We start from the raw sequence: 19,389 nt of genomic DNA, 5'->3' as shown, positions 1-19,389 counted from the left end.
ATAGTAAGCTAAGTAGGCAAATTCTCTACGGACTAGCACTGAAAAATAATGTTAGAGTTGACTTGTTTACTATTTTCTTCTATCAATATATCCTAGGAAACCTACAGAGGGGTTAGGGTACTAACAAGAAAAATAAAGAACCCAAAGGAGCGAGTTACCATTTTCCCCACACATATGATTCCAAATTGTTCGGTTTAATAGACTTTGGAAAGACTGCAGTATGCATTCTTGGCGGTAAGTTACTTAACTAGTCTTTCTAGTTGAAACTTATCTGTGTGAGGTTCAGAACATACACACACCAAACAGGTCCTATAAAGGCAGACTTCATTATTATGGTTTTTATGCTTTAATTTTAACACAGTTAAATTATAAACGTGTTCCTAGGAATGTGCTCTTGGGCAAGTCACTTAACCTAACAAATCCTCAGTATACTCACCTGTAAACACGCAGGGTTGAACAAAATGATTCCTGAAAGTTTAAATCTACAATGATACAGCAAACTATGGCACAAAAATGTGAATTACATTTCAAATATTATGCTTTTCCTGGAAAATAAGTTGGTTTTATGAAGAATCCAACCTGGATTCGTTGAAATAAAATGTCTATGCTAATGTTTTTTGATGTTGAAGAGACAAGTTTCTGAGTATTATATTAATTCGAATTCTGATCACCAGAAAATCATAGATTAGTTATAACCATGATATAAATCATTCAAGTGATGGGTATACTAAGAAATTACTCTAATATCTTTTTACGTTTGTGGATCAACAATTTGTGCAAAGGTATTTACATTTTGTGATAGAAATACTATTTTTGAAAGCTGCATTTTAGCTTTAAAGCTGTTCCACCTGAATGTCATAACAAATCTATACAGGTAGCTTCCATTGCATTCTTTCCTTTATAAAGATCACAGCCTATATGGTTTTCTCCACATAGTATAATAAACTTGAGTTTGAGAACCAACTCTGAAGACCACATCTCAAACTGCAAAGCCAATCCTTTCTGCTACAGTGTGCTCGCTCCAAGGCTGAATCTGTAGCTCACTGAAATGCAAGCTTTCAGGTACAACTGCGGGTGGCTTTTGCGTACAGTAATGATTTTTCAGTGATTACATTTGTTTTTATAATTCATAATTAATATTTGACTTATTAAAGTTATAATGTTTAAAACTTACACATTTTTAGATATTCAATCTTTTAGATCAGAGGTTGGCAAACTACATAGAATGTGAGCCAAATCTGGCTGGCCACCTGTTTATGTAAATAGAGTTTTATTGGAATACAGCCATACCTGTTAACTTACACAGCATCTTTGTTTTTGTGCTAGAACAGTCAAGCTGAGCAGTTGCAACACAGCCCATACACCATGGAGCCTCAGACATGTACTATCTGGATCTTCACAAAACTTGCTGAACTCTGATTTAGATTCAACCTGCAGATCTTATTATTCAATGTATAAAACTGGGGAAAAGTTTCCACTCCTCAGTAAGAAAGCTTTTATAAATTCAATTAAAACTCCTTTAAGTTTTTTTTTTTATTCTTTTTTGTTTTGTTTTGTTTTTTGGTTGAGAGGCAGAGAGACTGAGAGACAGAAACAGAGCTTGCATCTGCTGACCCACTCCCAGATGCCCACGATGGTGGAGGCTAGGGCGGGCTGGGCTGAAGCCGGGAGCTAGGAACACAATCCTTGACTGCCACATGGATGGTAAGAAGTCAGTCACTTGAGCCACCATCACTACCTCCCATGGTCTACACTGGCAGGACGCTGAAGTCAGGAGCTGGAGGTAGGCATTGAACCCAGGAACTCCAATATGGGACTTGGGCATCTTAACTCCTGGGCTAAATGCCTTACTCCTCCTTCAAACATTTTCAAGTACATTTATATATTTGGCATGTTACCTTTTCTTTTAATGCAAGTCAAGCGTGTATCTTAACAAACAAAGAATCCCCCAAGTGTGTGTATTACTCCTATAAATCCAATAAACCATGTTGAGTTTTTAACTATATATGTAACTTGTAAAGATAGCTACAATTGTTTAACTATATCAAGTTCTCTCTTAAGTATTCCAATACTTTGTATCAATGTGAAAAGATTCCAATTTATAAACCAAAATCAATTATAATTTTTAGAGTAACAAGATTGACCTGTTTATCCAAGATGTCAACTTTTCTTACACAAAAACTAAAAAAAAAAAAAAAATGAAAAGATTCCTTCTTCACATAAGATATATTACAGACTTGATCTTTAGTGTTTCTAGGCTTAATCATGGACTCAAGGGAAACACATTCCAAACAGGAACTCCCAGATGCCCGGTGACCAGTTCCACCAGGCTGCAGGCTGTCTGCCATCTGATTACTGGGTTCCTCACGGTCGCTCCCAAACCCCCGGGAGAGTCATGGTTGCGGCTACCCAGTGAAGGCCCAGTCTCTGGAGTGTCCCCAGCACTGTCACATCCAGTGGCAAAATAAGAGAAGACTTCAGCAACCCTGGAACTCAGACACTTCAGGAATGAAGGTTTAGGTCATGTCACCAGGCAAAGAAGTCTGGCCCTCTGAGCCAATGGCTTGGGAGCAAAGATTTCACGGAGTACGCAGGAAAGGAAGGAAGTTACAGACTTGTCACCAACAGCTCAAAGGAGGGCTGCAGAAGCTACGCACTGTTTCTATGCAATTAACTTGCACATGGTCATCATTTCTTTTTATTTCCATCCCTCTTGCCTCTAATGTGTTCTAAAAGGATTTTTGTTCATGACTTACTTTATCATTTAGTCCAGAGCTAGTGGGACATCAAGACTGGGCTGTGACTGAGCTAACACGGAAAATAAGCATTACCCAGAGATGGACACAGGCAAGTGTTGGTCTCCCTTTTGGGAGCAGGCAAGTGCCCCTGAAGGTGAATGAGGATCTATTGTTGCTATAACTTGAAAGCTTAGATTCAGGAAAAAGAATGTATCTGGTGTTTAACAGCCAAAGGCGTGATCTAGAGCGCACAAGGTGGGTTAGCGCGCAGCAGCCATTCCATCTCCTTTTCACGTGTCTTCCTGTGCTGCTGACGTTGCATATCAGAAGCTCATTTTTCAGACTTCCTGGAAGCAAAGTTTTGAGCAATATGTAGGTTGTCATGATGCACTTGCTCGGTCCTGGCTTCACCTGTGCCATTTCTGCTATTTCTACTGGCAAGCCTGGTCAGGGAGTCATTGAGAGCTTCTTCAACAAGGTCAGCAAAGGTCCCAGTGTGTAGTGGCACTAGCCTGTGGGTGTCAAAGCAGGGTGTGGGCATCCATTCTGCTGCTGTCAATTTCAGGACACTGGAGCTGACGCATGCAGTGGAGGTTCTTGATGGCCATGGTTTCCTGAAGGTGGCAGACTTCTGATCGTGGCTGTGGTAGTGTGGTTCCCGAGCCAGCAGCTGCAGTGGCAACGTCACAACTTGACAGCTCCCCGTGAATAAACAGAAGGCAGTAGATCCTGTGGTGACCCAGTTCGGACACTCATTCTCAAAGTTCAACCTAGAGAGTGTCTTCAGTCCTGCAGACAATTCTGGAAATCATTTACCACCCAGAGAAAATTTTTTTCTGCTTAAAATGGATTCTGATCCTGGCCAGAACACCCAACTGACCCAGAGCATCTTTCCATCTGTGTCTTCAGTCTTTTGCATTCATCAAAATCCTCCATCTTTTTGTATTTCTCCTATATGGTAGATCTCATGATCACACCGTAATCCTCTCTCTCATGGCTTTGTCTAGCCACATCATGAGTAGTTTTATGAACGGTATTCTACTTCAGCTCTATTTTGCACTCTCCTTTGCCTTTTGGCTGTCCCATAACCGGTGCCATGCCTTAACCTCCCCTCTTGATGCTGGTCCATGTTCTGCACTTTTGTGCAACTCCTTGTATCCTCCCCTCTTTAATGTCTTAAATGTCTGTTTTAGTTCTGTCAGAATCCTGTTCCTCTGTGGTTAATTGGTGATGGTGGAAACAATGTTTTAGTATCAATAATAATGATGATGATGACAAACACTACTGCCAGTTATTGTTGATTGCATGGCAAGTGCTTTCCAAGAACTATCTTATTTAATCCTTAAAAAATCCCCAAACCTAATGAGGCAAGTGCTTTACAGATGAGGAGCCTGAGGTCTAAAAGAAGTTTTAAATGTGGGCCAGTGGGCCTTAGAACCAGGACTCAAATCCAGGTCCGAGTCCAGAGTCGAGTCCCTTGGCCGCCACTCTGTATTTATATTACCTCTTTAAATGTAAAGGATTGACCTGGGAATTCTAGGCGGCCTTGCAGCTTGATGGGAAAAGCATCAGATTTCACGTTGGCAGAGTCTTCCAGCACCAGACATTGTATTCTACTGCGATCAGGAGGACTAAATAGAAAACATTAAGAGCTAAACAAGGGGCTGCCACAATTTGCGTCATAGCACCATTTCTGTGGTAACAAGATAAGCATTTTGGCCTTTCTGTTGTACTGTATAAGAAATTAAACTCGGACGAATTTGAAAGAAGGATAAAAGTCTACAGGCAAATGAGCAAAATTGGAGAGAAATCGGGAGAAACAGAAAGGTTAGTTTATTCTTATGACAAATATATTTCACTGGAGTCCATATTGTGATAAGCCTCTAAGAGATTAAAGTGGTATAGATAATGCTGTGAACCGAGTTTAATGCGGGATTAGATAAGAGGCTGGTAGTCTGTACTAATGATAACATGCTTGAGGCTTAAGGTCACTGATTATTTGGAAAAGAGGAAAAGGTGAGCAGGCAAGATGGATCTCTCCTGTTTGATAAATCCTGGGCGCCCAAGGAAACAATAACCGCCACAAAACAGAAACCTGTAGTTCTGGAAGTGGATTCCAAGGGCCGTATGAAGATCACTTCCATATTAGGAAGTCATGTAGAAAAATTAGTGAGACTGTCAACGTGCCCATATGCTGCGTAAGGCGGGCCATGCTTCAGTACTAGGGGCTCTTTGGGAGTTCAACGCTCATAAGTGCTCAGTGGAGCAGCAGGAGTGAAAGCTGGGCGAACTCCCGTGTAACTGAACCTCGAACCAGAGAGAACAACTGAGCAGTTAAGTAGCTGATCTGAGCAGCTCCATTTGCCAAACGTCTGTGGCTCCTTTCCAATATCCTGCAGTCAAGTTGTTCTGCGCTCAAACTGATGAATAACTTCTGTGAAAAGAACTTTAGGGTAATGAATGAATAATCAGGGAGACTATGAAAATTACCAAATGGAAACTGATGTTTGCAAATGCTAATATAATTTTACTACAAAATTGTTCTGGTTTCTGCTATTGGAACACTTACACTACCAAATCTGAATCTCACCTACTGACTTGCCCTGTGCATAAAAAAATACATTAACTATACAGGGTAATAGGTTTTTTTCAATAGTGTTAAATGTAAAACGTATTTTCAGACTCTGCATTTAGCTTTCAGGATTTATCCTGTGCTCTCCATCATGCAAATTAAAGGTTCTATTTTGACACCGGTGGAAAAATAATCTAAGACGATCTCTATCCATCGAAAACTTTTCTATGATCCCTCGCCCGACCACAATCACGTTTTCTAACTAAAAACTGTAGGAACTGTGGTTTTCAAGGAGATTAAATGCTCTGGCAAAATGAAGAGTTAAAGTTCCAAGTGATGATCCTTTGCAGTGGGAAAAGAACACGCTTCTCAGACAGACTACGGAAGATGTTTTTCTTAAGATTAGGGCGCTCGGGTCTCCAGGTTCGAGTGCTGCTCAGTCAGCAAGGTGCTCAATTCCCAGTGATTGCTGCGCATTTCCCTGTTGATCACGGAAATTCATCATCTCAACCCAGACGCATTCACAAGCACGTTTACCATAAAAATGAACCCAAGAACCAGGGTTTTGATTTAAATTGTCCAGTTGCAGCGAAGGAGAAAAAAATATATATATATGCAGAAGATCGCAGCTGAAAAGCTCTGATTTAAATAAGCGCAAAGAGAATGCATCGCTGTGTACCTCGCGGTGTCTTGGAATTAGCAAAGCTCTCCTCGCTCAGAGCCCTTGCCAGTTTGATTAAACTCCCGGACACGTGGCCCACTCCGCCTCAGCTAAAAATACTGAGAATGGCTGAGAGGCCGGGAGCGACCGGGTCCCCGGGCCCTCGTCACACCAGCGGCAGGGCGTCCGCCCAGACGTGAGGCCCCGCATCTCGACCCCGCACCCGCGGCTCTGCACAGTCAGAGAGCAAAGCCCGCACCCCAGGCCTGGCCGCTGCGCCTGCGTGGCCCCGGGACACCGGCGCTCGGCTCGGGGCTGTTTTAGGAGGGCGCTGTCCTCCTGACGGGGTGAGGAGCCACCTCGGGCGAGGCCGCAGGGGCGGCGGCCGGGCCGGGGACGCCGACCCACGGCCCACGGGATCCCAGACACAAGCCCCGGCAGCTCGGACCCGGCGGTTCCCACGAGACGGACTGGAAAGTGTCCAAGCCAATGGCGGGCCCCAGTCGGCGCGTAGCCCAGCCGGGCCAGCACCCTCGCGGCCTGACCCGCGTCGGGGGCCGGTCGGTTCCTTTCCCCCTACCGGGCCCAGCGGCCAGGGCAAGGGTCGGCCCGGGCCAGAGACGCGCCGAGGCGCGGACGCCGCCCGGACGCCCACGCAGGCCCCAGAGCTCCGACTTCCCTCAGGCGACGCCGGCGTCGGGCGCCGCGGCCGCGCTGCCATGGCAACGGCGGCCCGCCCCCTGCTTCCCGGCGCCGGCGCGCCACGAGGGGCGGGGCGGGGCGGGCGTTGCTAGGAAACCGGCGGCGGGCGTCCGCCTCCGCGGCTGGGCCTCGCGGCTCCCACCCTTCACCTACTTCTGCCCTGCGGAGATGGAGGTGGGGGCGGGGACGTGGAGCAGCCGCGGGGTGGCCGCGGCCCGTCCCTTCCGGCTGGACTGAGGTCTGGCCTCCCCTTGGCGTCCGAGTGTTGTGTGCGGTGCCCTGCGCTCTGGCGGGGCGACGGGGCGCGCCAACACTTGCAGCGTCGTCGCTGGCCCTTTTTCCTTAAGCATCGCTGAGCACCTTGCGTGCATCCTCGGGCCATCCTGGGAGCTGGCCTCTAGTAAATTCATTTTTAATGTGAATTAAATGCGGCCAGGGTCATACAGCTGCTTGGGGTGGAAACAGCATTTGAGGTCCCTTCTTGCTCTACTGCAGGGTCCTTGGTTGTTTTTCTTCTTCTCCCCCCCCCCCTTTTTTTTTAAAGAACGCTCACGCTTCCTGTCCCCGGCTGCCTCTTGGCTAGCTCCTCGGCCCTTCTGCAGTCCAAATACACAACACCCACGCCGGCCGGCCTGCAGCGCCTGGAACGTGGTCTCACAGGGCTGAAAACTCCAGATCAAGGAAGTCCAAAAAAATCTGGGGCCCACAGTTTACATTAAGTATCGTTGAGCGACTGCAGATGTCGCAGGCTGTAATCAACCGCTGAAGCCGCCACTTAGGATCTTTGACTTCTGGCTGGAGAACGAAGAGCCAAACGGAAGGCTGTGTGGACTCGTGCTGAGGCCCCCCTGCTGGGTCGATACTGCAGGGGATTTTAAATTATTTTCCTTGCAGACGGCGTCTGTGTCCACAGTGAGTTTATTTTCTGCCTTTGGGTTGCCAAGCGTGTGTGAACAAGGGATTCAGGAAGGAAGCGCTTCCTCAGTAGGGGGAAGAGGGCGCAGAATGGGGTAGGAAGCGCAGCCAAGCAGGGGGCAATTCAGGGTGTACCCCGCCTGACCTAAGGGCCGGAGCCGGAGCCGGAGGGTGTACCCCGCCTTACCTAAGGGCCGAGCCAGAGCCAGAGGGTGTACCCCGCCTGACCTAAGGGCCGGAGCCGGAGCCGGAGCCGGAGCCGGAGGGTGTACCCCGCCTGACCTAAGGGCCGGAGCCAGAGCCGGAGGGTGTACCCCGCCTGACCTAAGGGGGCTGGGTCTTCACCACCGGTCCCTGCCTACAGTGCTTCCTGGAGAAGGGAGGGGCTCAGACACCTGGCGCTTCTGGCGCAGGGGTGAGTGGGTGGAAGGTATGCCCTGTTAAAGGGAAACCGTGTGCTTCAGGGAGATGTGGGGGAGGCAGGAAGCCAGGAGGACTGCGGACACCCAAGCCATGCACCACCCAAGTCCCCTCATCTCCCAAGCACGTGGCTGTAGACTTGGCACGCCCACTTTTCTTCTTGCAGTGGAGCCTCACTTCCGGCCATGCCCCAGCTACCGTGCACACCTTCCTGGAGACCTCCTCGAATCCTGTCTCCTTTGGGTTTTCACAGGCCCCGCCCTGAGCACCATGCCCTGCGCTGTGTGAGGAGCAGCCGGGCCTCGCTGGGGACGCTTCTCCGCCCTGAGCACCATGCCCTGCCCTGTGTGAGGAGCAGCCGGGCCTCGCTGGGGACGCTTCTCTGCCCTGAGTCTGCACTCATGTCTGAGTACGCATGTCTTTGCTTTTCAGTAAATCCTGCTGTTCTCGTCGCCTCTACCTACATCTTACAGTTGTACCGTAACGTGCAGGGAGGTAAGGACCTGGACTAAGCCTCGCTGGGGTCTTTCTCCAAGCCAGGGCTCTCGATCCCCACCATAGAATCTGGGGATCCAGGCATCTGCAGAGATCTGAGCAGAGCACCAACAGCATCGACCACAGTTCCCCACGCTGCTCCAGCAGACGCACAGGCTTCTTCTGTGACGTTCACTTCATCTTGCTGTCAGCTCATCTGGGATTCTAGCTGCTCGCAGATCTAGTGAGACAACCCACGGGCCTTGCTGCTGCAGCTGGGCCCGAAGCAGTCCCTGACAGGTGCCATCCCTCTTCTCCACCATTCATTCCACCGGGCATCTTGCCTGAAGAAGAACTCCTCAGTGCCACGCGGGTCTCGGGGAGTGGTCGCTGTAACTGCCTCTTGTCAGTGAGAACCAGGCCGGAGCGCAGCAGGACCCGCTCTGGCAAATCAGCTGGGAACAAGCATGTTCCTCCCTGCTCCACTGCGTAGCAGTCGCCCTGCCTCCTAGGATAAGGAGCCAGGATAATTGCAGCTGCTTTCTTGGCTCTCCTGGAGCCCCAAATCAGAGGATCGTAGCTGTAGTTTTAAGTCCAGCAGGACTCTCCTTGTGTCTCCTGGTGCAACCACTTCTCTGGACCTGGAGTGTCTAGACCTGGTGTCCCAGGGTTGTGAGGTGTACATTCCCCAGAAGGGTCCCTGAGCATGGTGGTGTGCCAGGCTCCTCCTGTGGCCACCCCCTGGCTCCCAGACCCATGTATTCAACACCCCGAGACACAACACAATAGAACGCTGTTGGTTTACGGCACCGACCATACTCTGAAAGGCAGAGTAACAGAGAGGGAGAAGGGAGGGGGGAGAGAGAGAAAAAGAGAGAGAAATACATAGATAGATCTTCATCTGCTGGTTCACTCCCCAGATGCTCACAACAGCAGGGGCCGAGTCAGGCTGAAGCCAGGAAAAGGGCACCCAAGCGAGGTCTCCCCCCGGGACGGCAGGAACCAAGCAGTTGAGCCATCACCTGTGACCTCCCAGCTGTGCATTAACAGGGAGCTGGGCTGGGGAGTGAAGCCAGGAATTGAACCCAGGCATTCCGATGTGGGACGCAAGGATGCCAAGCGGCATTTTTACCACTGTGTCACATGCCTGCCCCAAGGGAGATGGATGGCAGGGCCCCCGTAACTTGTGCCATCACCTACCACCTCCCAGAGTGGCAAGAAGCTAATCCCAGGCGCTCTAATATGGGACGTGGATGTACAAAATCCCATCTTAACAACTGCATAAAACACCTGCTCCAGTCTTTGGGCTTTTCTGAAGCAGCATTAAGAATTTTGGCTCCTCCGCCACATGTCAGCTGTTGGAGGGTAAGATTGTACATGATTTGATGTGAAATTCCACTGTTTTTATTCAAAACATGGACATAGTAGGACCCTTAATAATTTGGTTCAATGAATGAATAAATGAGAGTCCTTGAGTAAGATGTGAGATATAGATAAAAGGGAGGGGCTAGCACTGTGGCATAGCGGGTAAGGCCACCGCCTGCAGTTCCAGCATCCTATATGGGCCCCGGTTCAAGTCCCAGCTGCTCCACTTCCTATCCAGCTCTCTGCTAATGGCCTGGGAAAGCAGTAGAAGATGGCCCAAGTCCTTAGGCCCCTGCACCCACGTGGGAGACCTGGAAGAAGCTCCTGACTCCTGGCTTTGGATCAGCCCAGTTCCGGCCGTTGCGGCTATCCGGGGAGTGAACCAGTATCTCTCTCTCTGCCTCTTTGTTACTCTGCCTTTCAAATAAATAGTAATTTTAAAGAAAGGGAACATACTGAAGGCACTATTTCTAAATATTAGAGCAGCCGGATCACATGGCTCACCCCCAGCACATTGCTATCAGTGCTAGCTCTCCTGGTACTTACCTCATAGCACAAGTTAGAAAATAAGATGTGTTTTTCTTGATTTGCAATTGAGAGCAGAAATAATTCACAAGAGGCAAGGGAAGCAGAAGGCAGTCATTGTCCCTCACAAGTGGGTCTGTTTCTCCCTGGTTTGCATACACGTGCTCGCACCGAGAGCCCTGAATTTATCTAATTCTGCATTTATAGCAGTTTATTACCTGCAGGGATAAGTGAGGTTATATAATGGGCTGGTTCAAAGAATGTGCACGCTTATATATGCAAATATCTGTCTAAATTGCTTAAAATAACAAGTTGCTTAACACCCTAAACCGAGGGAATTTGGTTTGAAATGTTCAAACATCATCCCTCATTAGGCTTGCCTACCTCCAAGTACATGCCTTGAAAGATGATTCGCTTCTTTGCCAAGCCCCTTAGCCGCTTGCTGATTCCAGAGGAAGGGGAGAAGCTGGGGTCTCATCTCTTGTTTTATCCCCGTTTCAGGCTGGAGTGAGAAACAAATACATGATTGACGAACAGTTGTTATGCTAGTTGTTCGGGTTTCTTACATACACCCAACATGTTTATTAGACTTACATACACCCAACGTGTTTATTAGACTTCTGCTAGCTCCACAGGCAGCCTCCACTTAATAAAAGTGGACCTGGCCAGTTTGGGGAGTGTAGTTTGCCCCCAAGGGCACAAGGAGATGACCTTTGTCTTCTTAGTCTTTCTTGTCCCTTACTCTTCTAACTGCCGCTGCGGCTGCCATTGTTCGAATGTGGTTTTTCTCCCCACAGGTGAGTGTGTTGGGAGCTTGGACTTGAGTGTGGGGACATCGGGAGGTGATGATTACGAGTTGGGGCCTGGGGGTCGGTGCTGTGGCACAGCAGGTTAAGCTGCCATCTGCAGTGCTGCCATCCCACATGGGCACTAGTTCAAGTCCCAGCTGCACCACTTCTGATTCAGCTCCCTGCCAATGTACCTGGGAAAGTCCTTGGGCCCCTGCACCCACGTGGGATACCTGGAAAAAGCTCCTGGCTCCCGGTTTCAGCCTGGCCTATCTCTGGCTATTGCGGCCATTTGGGGAGTTAACCGGAGGATGGAAGAGCTCTCTGTCTCTGTTACTCTGCCTTTCAATTAAATAAATACATTTTTTTAAGAGTTGGGGCCTGATGGGAGACCCTTAGTTAGCTGATGTGTGCCCTACAGAGGGATCAAGTATTTTCTCCCAGGACTGAGCTGAGAGTGAGTCGCTATAAGAGCCCGAGTCTGGCCCACAACACACTCCTCTGGTAGTGAGTCACTTTCTACTACACACCCCTGCCATTCCCCCGGGGGCCTTCATGAGTCAGCATCATGCTGTTCAAACTTTCAGCCTCCCAAACCGTGAGCTAAATCAGCTTTTTTTTTTTTTTTTTTTTCATGAGTAGCTTGCCTCGGACATTTCATTGTAGTAATGCACAAGTAGCTAACACAACAGCTGTGGCACCAAAGCTGCTCACATCACTGGTTAAAAGCCTTTCACTAAAAAAGGGAGGGGGGTGTTGTGGCGCAGCAGGTCAAGCCACTGTTTGGGACGCCATGCTGGCTACTCCATTTATGATCCAGCTCCCTGCGAATGTGCCTGGGAAAGCAGCAGCAGATGGCCTGAGTGCTTAAGTCCTTGTCACCCATGTGGGAGACCCGGATGGAGTTCCTGGCTCCTGGCTTTGGCTGGCCCTGCCCTGGCTATTGCAGCCATTTGAGGAATGAACCAGTGGATGGAAGGTCTCTCCTCTCTCTCAGTCTCTCTCTGTCTCTCCCTGTCACGCTGCCTTTCAAATAAATAAATAATTTTTTTTTTGACAGGCAGAGTTAGACAGTGAGAGAGAGAGACAGAGAGAAAGGTCTTCCTTCCATTGGTTCACTCCCCCAAATGGCCACTACGGCCGGTGCTGCGCCAATCTGAAGCCAGGAGCCAGGTGCTTCTCCTGATCTCCCATGCAGGTGCAGGGCCCAAGCACTTGGGCCATCCTCCACTGCCTTCCTGGGCCACAGCAGAGAGCTGGACTGGAAGAGGAGCAACCGGGACAGAATCCGGTGCCCCAACTGGGACTAGAACCCAGGGTGCCAGCGCCGCAGGTGGAGGATTAGCCTAGTGAGCCGCGGCGCCGGCCTAAATAAATAAATCCTAAAAACGTAAAACCCTTTACTGACTTTCTCAGACCCCCAAAGACCAAAGAACACATCCCTTGGCCCAGCACCCAAATCTTGTGGTCCAGCCCCTGCCCTCAGCTCTCTGAGGTTTCCCCACTGCCCAGCCTCCAGAATTCTGCTCGATGTCAGTTCTCCCAACTCGCCGTGAGCTTCGGCGCCCCTATGCCTCTGGACGTGGGGTCCCTCAGTCTTGTTCACCTTTCTTGCACATGGCCCTGCCCGCACTGGCCCCAGCTGGCTGCTAAGACATTGCTGCCTCTGCAGCCTCCCTCAGCTGGGGGGACCAGGGCTCCCACGCACAACCCAGCCAGGTGCCAAGTGCACGCAGAAAAGCTGGCTCCCTGGCTGCACCGTGAGCTCCCAGGGGCCAGGACTCTGGGCTGTGCCTGCTGTCTCAGCACCCGGCACAGGACCCAGTTCACACAAGAAATTGACAAAAACATAGAAGAAAAAAAAATTTGTGTTGAATGAATGTTTTGCTTACGAGTTTGTAATTTCTGTATCTCTTCTCTGGGCAAATCTCTACTGCCCGAAGTTTGTGTAAGTGGTACATTTCATTCAAAATGAGTGACAGTTGAAGTGAAACAAAAACTGTTGGCACAATAGAAGATTTCCTGAAGAGAAAATTAACTTTTTGAAATGCAAACCACATGGGACTCATTCCTAGGATGGAAGGCACACATCGGAACGCCTCGTCCTGGAATATCAGCGCTTGGTCCTTGTTCGGTTCCCACAGACCCCGTCGGGATCAGGAATCGGCTGACCCAGGGAGGCGGCCGCAATGCCTCCTGGAAGGTGCGCCATACGGGGTTCTTCTCTCCCGCTGGTGTGCTGGTGAGCGGAACCATACCACGGCAAGACTGGGCTTCATGTGGTGCTCATGCAGGCCAGACAACGCTAAGCTCTAAAGAACTCTCCGGAAAGACAGTTTTATGATGAAAACGGATTTAATTGAGACCAGAATTCTTGCTGCCCAGTGCTGCTGTTGCCTTTGGTGGCTCCCAGCTAGGATGGGCGGCAGGGACAATTGGGCCAAACAGGAGGAGACCTGAGTGATCCCGGCGCGATCCCGATCGGACCCCCGGCGCCCTCGTGGAGGCAGGAGGCTTTACCGCGGTACCCGGGGTTGATGAAGTCACGGATGTATCGTCAAAGCTGCTGACGAACCCTCCTCTTAGTACTCTGTAAACTGTCCATCCCTACTGGGGTCTTGCTTACAGCGTTAAACTGGCTTCCTTAGCTTGAAGTGGTAACCAGGGAGCCCAGTTTGCTGTTAATGTGCATCATATGGTTTTCATTCTTGGGAGAATCGCCGAGTCTCTTCTGGCTCAGGAAACTGCTGGAGCCCTGCCCCACCTGACCAAGACGGTCCTTGGCTCTGCAGCCAAGCCAGGCAAGGGGAACAGAGGAGAAGGAAGGCACACGGTCAGGAGGGGCGCTTGCTCCCGAGGGCTGCCAGGACAAATGACCGCGGCTGTGGTGTCTGTTGTCTAACAGAAACCCATTTGTCCCCAGTTCTAAAGTCCAAAATCGGGGTGCCAAAGGGGCCGGCTCCTTGTGGAGGGCCTCCCTCCCGGCTTCTGGCGGTTGTCAGCCACCCTTCGGGCGCACCTGGTTTGCAAACACCTCTCTCCAGTCTGTGGCCCCGTCTTCACCCGGCCTTCCCCTCTATGGGTCCCCTTCTCCTTCCACGAAGGAAGACACCAGTCACTGGACTTAGCACCCGCTCTGCATTCAGGGTGACAGTACTGAAGACCCTCAAAACTAGACCCACAGGACCCTATGTTCACATAAGGTCTCGTTCACAGGGCCCAGGGCCTAGGACTTTGACATGTCTTTGGGGCATACATGATTTAACCCATCACAGAGGGAGAATTCATCAAGGTAAAAATCCTCCCTGCCACAGCGGGTATTGTGGCACAGGGGGTTAAGCCCCACTTGGGACACCCACATCCCATAGAGGAGGGCCGCTTCGAGTCCTGGCTACTCTACTTCTTTTTCTTTTTTAAAATTTTATTATTTTTTAAAGATTTATTTATTTATTTAATAGGAAGAGTTATAGGAAGAGAGAGAGAGAGAATGTTCCATCCACTGTTTCATTCTTCAAATGGCTGCAATGGCCAGGACACAGCCAGGAGCCTGGATCTGCAACCAGGTCTCCCATGTGAGTGCACAGGCTCAAGCCCTTGGGCCATCTTTCGTGGCTTTCCCAGGCACATTAGCAGGGAGCTGGATGGGAAGTGGAGCAGCTGGGACTCGAACCAGCATTCAGATGGGATGCAGGCACTGCAGATGGCAGCTTACCCCGCTGCACCACAGCACCGTCCTGATCCAGCTTCCTGCTGATGCGTCCTGGCAGGCAGCAGTGGTGACTGGAATGCTGGGAACCTGCCGCCACGCATCCGTCTCCGGTTTCCGCTTGGTCCAGCCGTCGCTGTGTGTGGGCATTTGGGCAGTGAGCCAGTGGATGGCGATATCTCTCTCTTCTGACTCTCCCTTTCAAGTAGATGAAAATAAATAAATAAACTTTAAAAACAGCCCTTCCTGCTTTGACCAATCCAAGAACTCTATATTTTGGCCTTCCGAGCTTTACTGGCCACTGAGGCAAACCCTGCCTCTTGTCCACAGTGTTTACAATGAAACCAGAATCTGAGACAGCATCGTAAGGAGCCCCTAAAACTGAAAAAGAGAAAAATAACTAAGAAACAAACACAGGAGGAAGACTGGTCTGAATATCCTAAACAACTGAACTATAAAACCAGTGATACATAATGGCCTCTTTTTTTTTTTTTTTACAATAAAAAATTACTTATATGTTCATAGAAATTTTCTGGAAGGATCTAGACTGAAAAGTCAACAGAGGTAATCACGGGATTTAAGTATTAGGGGTTTTAAATTTCTTCCTTATGTGTATATTTTATAATTTTATACCATCTCTTTTTTAAAAAAAGATTATTTATTGATTTATTTGAGAGGCAGAGTGACAGAGAAAGGGAGACAGTGAGAGAGAGACAGAGAGAGAGAGAGACAGAGAGAGAGAGAGAGAGAGAGAGAGAGACCCTCTGTTCCTTGGTTCACTCTTCAAATGGCTGCAAAGGCTGGGACCTGGGACTGAGCCAGGCTAACGCTAGGAGCCAGGAACTCCATCTGGGTCTCCCATGTGGGTGGCAGAGGACTGACTACTGGGGTCATCTTCTGATGCTTCCCAGGTGCGTTAGTAGGAAGCTACATCAGAACTGGAGCAGCCAGGACTTCAACCGGCACCCACATGGAATGCCAGCATTGCAAGTGGCAGCTTACCCACTGTGGCACAACCCCGACCTCATATAACATCTCATTTTAATCACTGGTGTTTTTTTTTTTTTTTTAATTAAAAGACAATGAGGGATGGACATCTGGCCAAGTGTAGCCTCCTGTCAGCTGTCTGCATCCCGTATTTGCTGTCTGGGTTTGATGAATGGCTCCCGCTCCAGGTCTACTAATGCAGACTCCGGGAGGCAGTGGTGCCGGTCAAGCACTTGGGTTCCTGCCACCCACGCTGGAGAGCTGGGTCGAGTTTCCAGCTTCAAGCCCCTGGCCAGCATTTGGGGAGTGAACCAGCAGATGGCAGCTCTCTCTGTCTCTCCTCTCCCCACCCCATTGTGGGCCCCGCGATATGGGAGAACTGGACGAAGATGGTAGCATCATCATCTGTTATGTAACGAGAAAAGTATTATCACTACAGCCGGAAAGTGAGGGTCAGCGACGTCAAATAACTCACAGTGCCACTGACTAGAATGTCCCAGGGCTGGCCCTGAGCCCTGTATCCAAGTTCACATTGCCTTTTGTGACTGAAAGGTGCCCAGTGATTTTTATTTGACTGGCTCAGTGTAGTGGAGAAGTGATTTGTGCCAGCACATGAAAGGTTACCTGGACCCTCACCCACGTGTGTGATCACCTCCCGCAGTCACGGCGCTGTCTGTTCCTCCTGCACGTGACCCATGCCTCCCCTTCACCCAGACCTACTGGCTCTTCTCTCGTCCTTGCTAACACCGTCCCCACACCACCACGCAGCTCCCTGGGTCTTCCCCAAGGCCCCAGTGCACAGCACCTGCTTCTCTGCCTTCTGTTTTATTTTCAGTTTTCTATTTCCCATTCATAAGTAACCAACTACAACAGTTTTTCCCCATCTAATTATTCCTAACAGAAGCAGCTTTAATGTTTATGAAGAAAAATTCTTATGGTCATGAGTAAACGCACTGCATTAGCCAGCACAAGGGAGAAAAATCCAATGCAATCAGCCTTAAGGAATTAATTGTCTCATGTACCTGGTAAATCTGGGAATGACGACCTTCAGGCACAGCTGTATCAAGTGGCTCAAGTAACGACATGTGGACTCTGTCTGTCCACCTCTTGACTTTGATTGACTTCACTCAGATAGGCTCCCTCCAACATGGCAGCAAGAATCCCTTGGCATATTCAAGCTCCCATGTTCCTTGTATCTCTGGATTCCAGGGCAAGAGAGACGGCCGCCCCCTCCCATCTGCCCCGTACCCACAGTTCTCATACAAACTTCCTATAATAATATTGACTTGTCCTGCTTGGGTTGTAAGTACAGTACCCAAAACAGACGGAAGCCCATCAGCTTAGAAAGGGCAATGGAGGTAGAGCAACAGTTGTACCCCCAGGCCCACTGAACCAACTTTCCCTGAGGGGTGCTCAGGACAGCAGAATGGGAGAGCACACGGCTGCTTCCTGGCCACCACAGCCCCCAATGCCTGACCTGGGAGATTTACCTGCACTTCCAGTTGGCTTGGGCTACAGAGGTGCCCAGTAGTAGATCTGGACAGGCTAGGAGGGAGCAGCTGAAAGCCCCTCCCACCCCCAGGGCCTTCCAGAAGTCTCTGTGAGAAAGGGGGAGAGTGTACAGTTCCTTCCCCTGCTCCTCGGCTCCCAGAGCAACTTCAGGGCCTCATTGCAACAAGCCTCGTCCTAGGTTGTTTCTTTTGGCTCCTGGACCCAAAAGATACTGATGGTGGTGGTGGTATCATAAAACTAAACTTTCTGGAGCACCAAGGACTGGTGCAGATGCTTTGGGTTTACCGGGTCACCTAATTATCTCAGCAAGCCCATATCGGGCATCTGAACCTCAAGGAAGTTAAGCAATGTGCCCAAGGTGCTATAGCGGGTGAATGGAGAGCTGGGCACTCAAGCCACTCCTTCCGCAATGAGAATGAACATTAACTGAGCACCTAGTAGGCGCCAAGGGCTTCATCTGGATTGTCTCTGTGGGGTTTCACACCAGCCTCACAATGCAGCCTCACTTCCTAAAGACGGAAATGAGATTCAACTGACTCGCTGTAAACCCGAGTTCATCAGCTTCTCATTACTGCTACAAAATACCCAAGACAGCCTCACTTTATGAAGGTTTAGTGGGGCTCACGGTTCTGGAGGTTTAAGTCCAAGATCGGGTGGCCCCATTGGTTTGGCCTCTGATGAGGATGGTGGATGGTAGTGGCAGGGCCCGGGTGGAGGGAGCCAGGACACAGAGAGAGCAGTGGGCAGAGACAGCAGAGGCATGTCTAACAGCCCTTTCACGAGTGCTGCCCACAGGACCGAGGGCCTCCCCCTGGGCTCCACCTGTGATCATGGTGGCTGGATTTTCCTATCCATTCTCTTCATACTTTTGACTTTGGGTTTAAAGGCCCATCTGAGTTCAGAGAGCAAATGATATAAAAACCAAGGCATTGCCAAATCCCAGAGCTCCACCCACCCCACAGTGAACTGCTTCTGCTAGGCAGCTGGGAGCCATCACGAGAAAGTCAGGGCCAGGGCCATGCTCTTGGAAAGTTAACCGGGCATCAGTGTCTAACTTCATAGAGGTTTAAGTCCAAGATTGGCGGTCCCATAGGTTTGGCCTCTGATGAGGGTCTATAAAGTTAGACAGCTCTGTGTCCCCAGCCCAGCGGTAGCAGCTGTTGGCCCTGACCCCAGGAGCAAGTGGCAGGACGGGGGTTCGAGCCCCAGCTGTGAGATTCCAGCACCCACGTTCCCATCGTCTAGGCCTGGCTCCCTGGGCCCCACGAGCGCCCGGGCGTCATCAGGGCTGCCTTGGTGCCTCCCTCCCTCACTGCACTTCCGCTTGTTTTGAACCCCTCGGCTGGCCCACCTCAATGGCCGTCTCTGAATAGAATCTGCTCCGAAAAAGCCAAAAGCCACCAGCAGCCGGAGCTGCTCGGCTGCGCTACTTCCTGTCGAATGGCGTCCTGGGGGCAGAAACCACCCTGTTATTTATACCAGAAGCTCTTTATTCGTGGCGCTTTACAAAACACAAAAGGGGCAGTCCCCTGCCTTTGAGCAGAGACAGGCACGCGGAGACAGAGAGTAGCAGCCGCCCTCCCCCCTCCTTACACCCCAACTTCCCCTGCTCCTCAGTTCTCTCCGCTGCCCGCTTTGTTTCCTCTATGACCTTCCTCTGTGCAGTCTGGTTATGGGACTACACTCCTAATTAACACATCAGGTCTCCCCTAGTCCAAAAAGTCTCTGAAATTTCCCTCCTCCATGATGCCGTTCACCCCCAACACCCCCTGCCATCTCTGTTTTGTTCCGCTTTGCATCCTGGCTGCTATCATTTGTTTCTTTGTATTGAAAGCTTGTCAGCTCAGGGGACCCGGCACGTAGTAATTAGGAGGTTGGTGCAGCACACGGCACAGCTTGATGGGAAGCAAGGCTGAGTAGACGCTCAGAGAGAAGCCGGAGCGAGCGGGCATGGGGGAGATGGCCCAAGACCATGACCCAATTTCCAGACCCACGGTGGCCAACAACCAGCCGGAGTCATCACT

At 50.1% G+C, this 19,389-nt stretch overlaps 1 protein-coding gene across 2 annotated transcripts in view; it reads right to left on the bottom strand.

Annotated features, from left to right (window-relative positions):
* The window catches only part of EFCAB11 (EF-hand calcium binding domain 11), a 252,207-nt gene that overhangs the window by 7,696 nt on the left and 225,122 nt on the right, over positions 1 to 19,389 (bottom strand). The window contains exon 7 of one of the 2 annotated variants that reach the window (XM_062181231.1): positions 10,757 to 10,874. In XM_062181231.1, coding sequence (XP_062037215.1) covers positions 10,757 to 10,874 — 118 coding nt within the window. Of the gene's footprint in view, positions 1 to 10,756; positions 10,875 to 19,389 lie in introns of those variants that run through there. The other variant, XM_062181237.1, reaches the window with a different exon arrangement.

This window comes from Lepus europaeus, chromosome 22, assembly GCF_033115175.1.
Source record: "Lepus europaeus isolate LE1 chromosome 22, mLepTim1.pri, whole genome shotgun sequence".
Classification (NCBI taxonomy): domain Eukaryota; kingdom Metazoa; phylum Chordata; class Mammalia; order Lagomorpha; family Leporidae; genus Lepus; species Lepus europaeus.
This window is presented reverse-complemented; position numbering and strand designations above follow the sequence as displayed.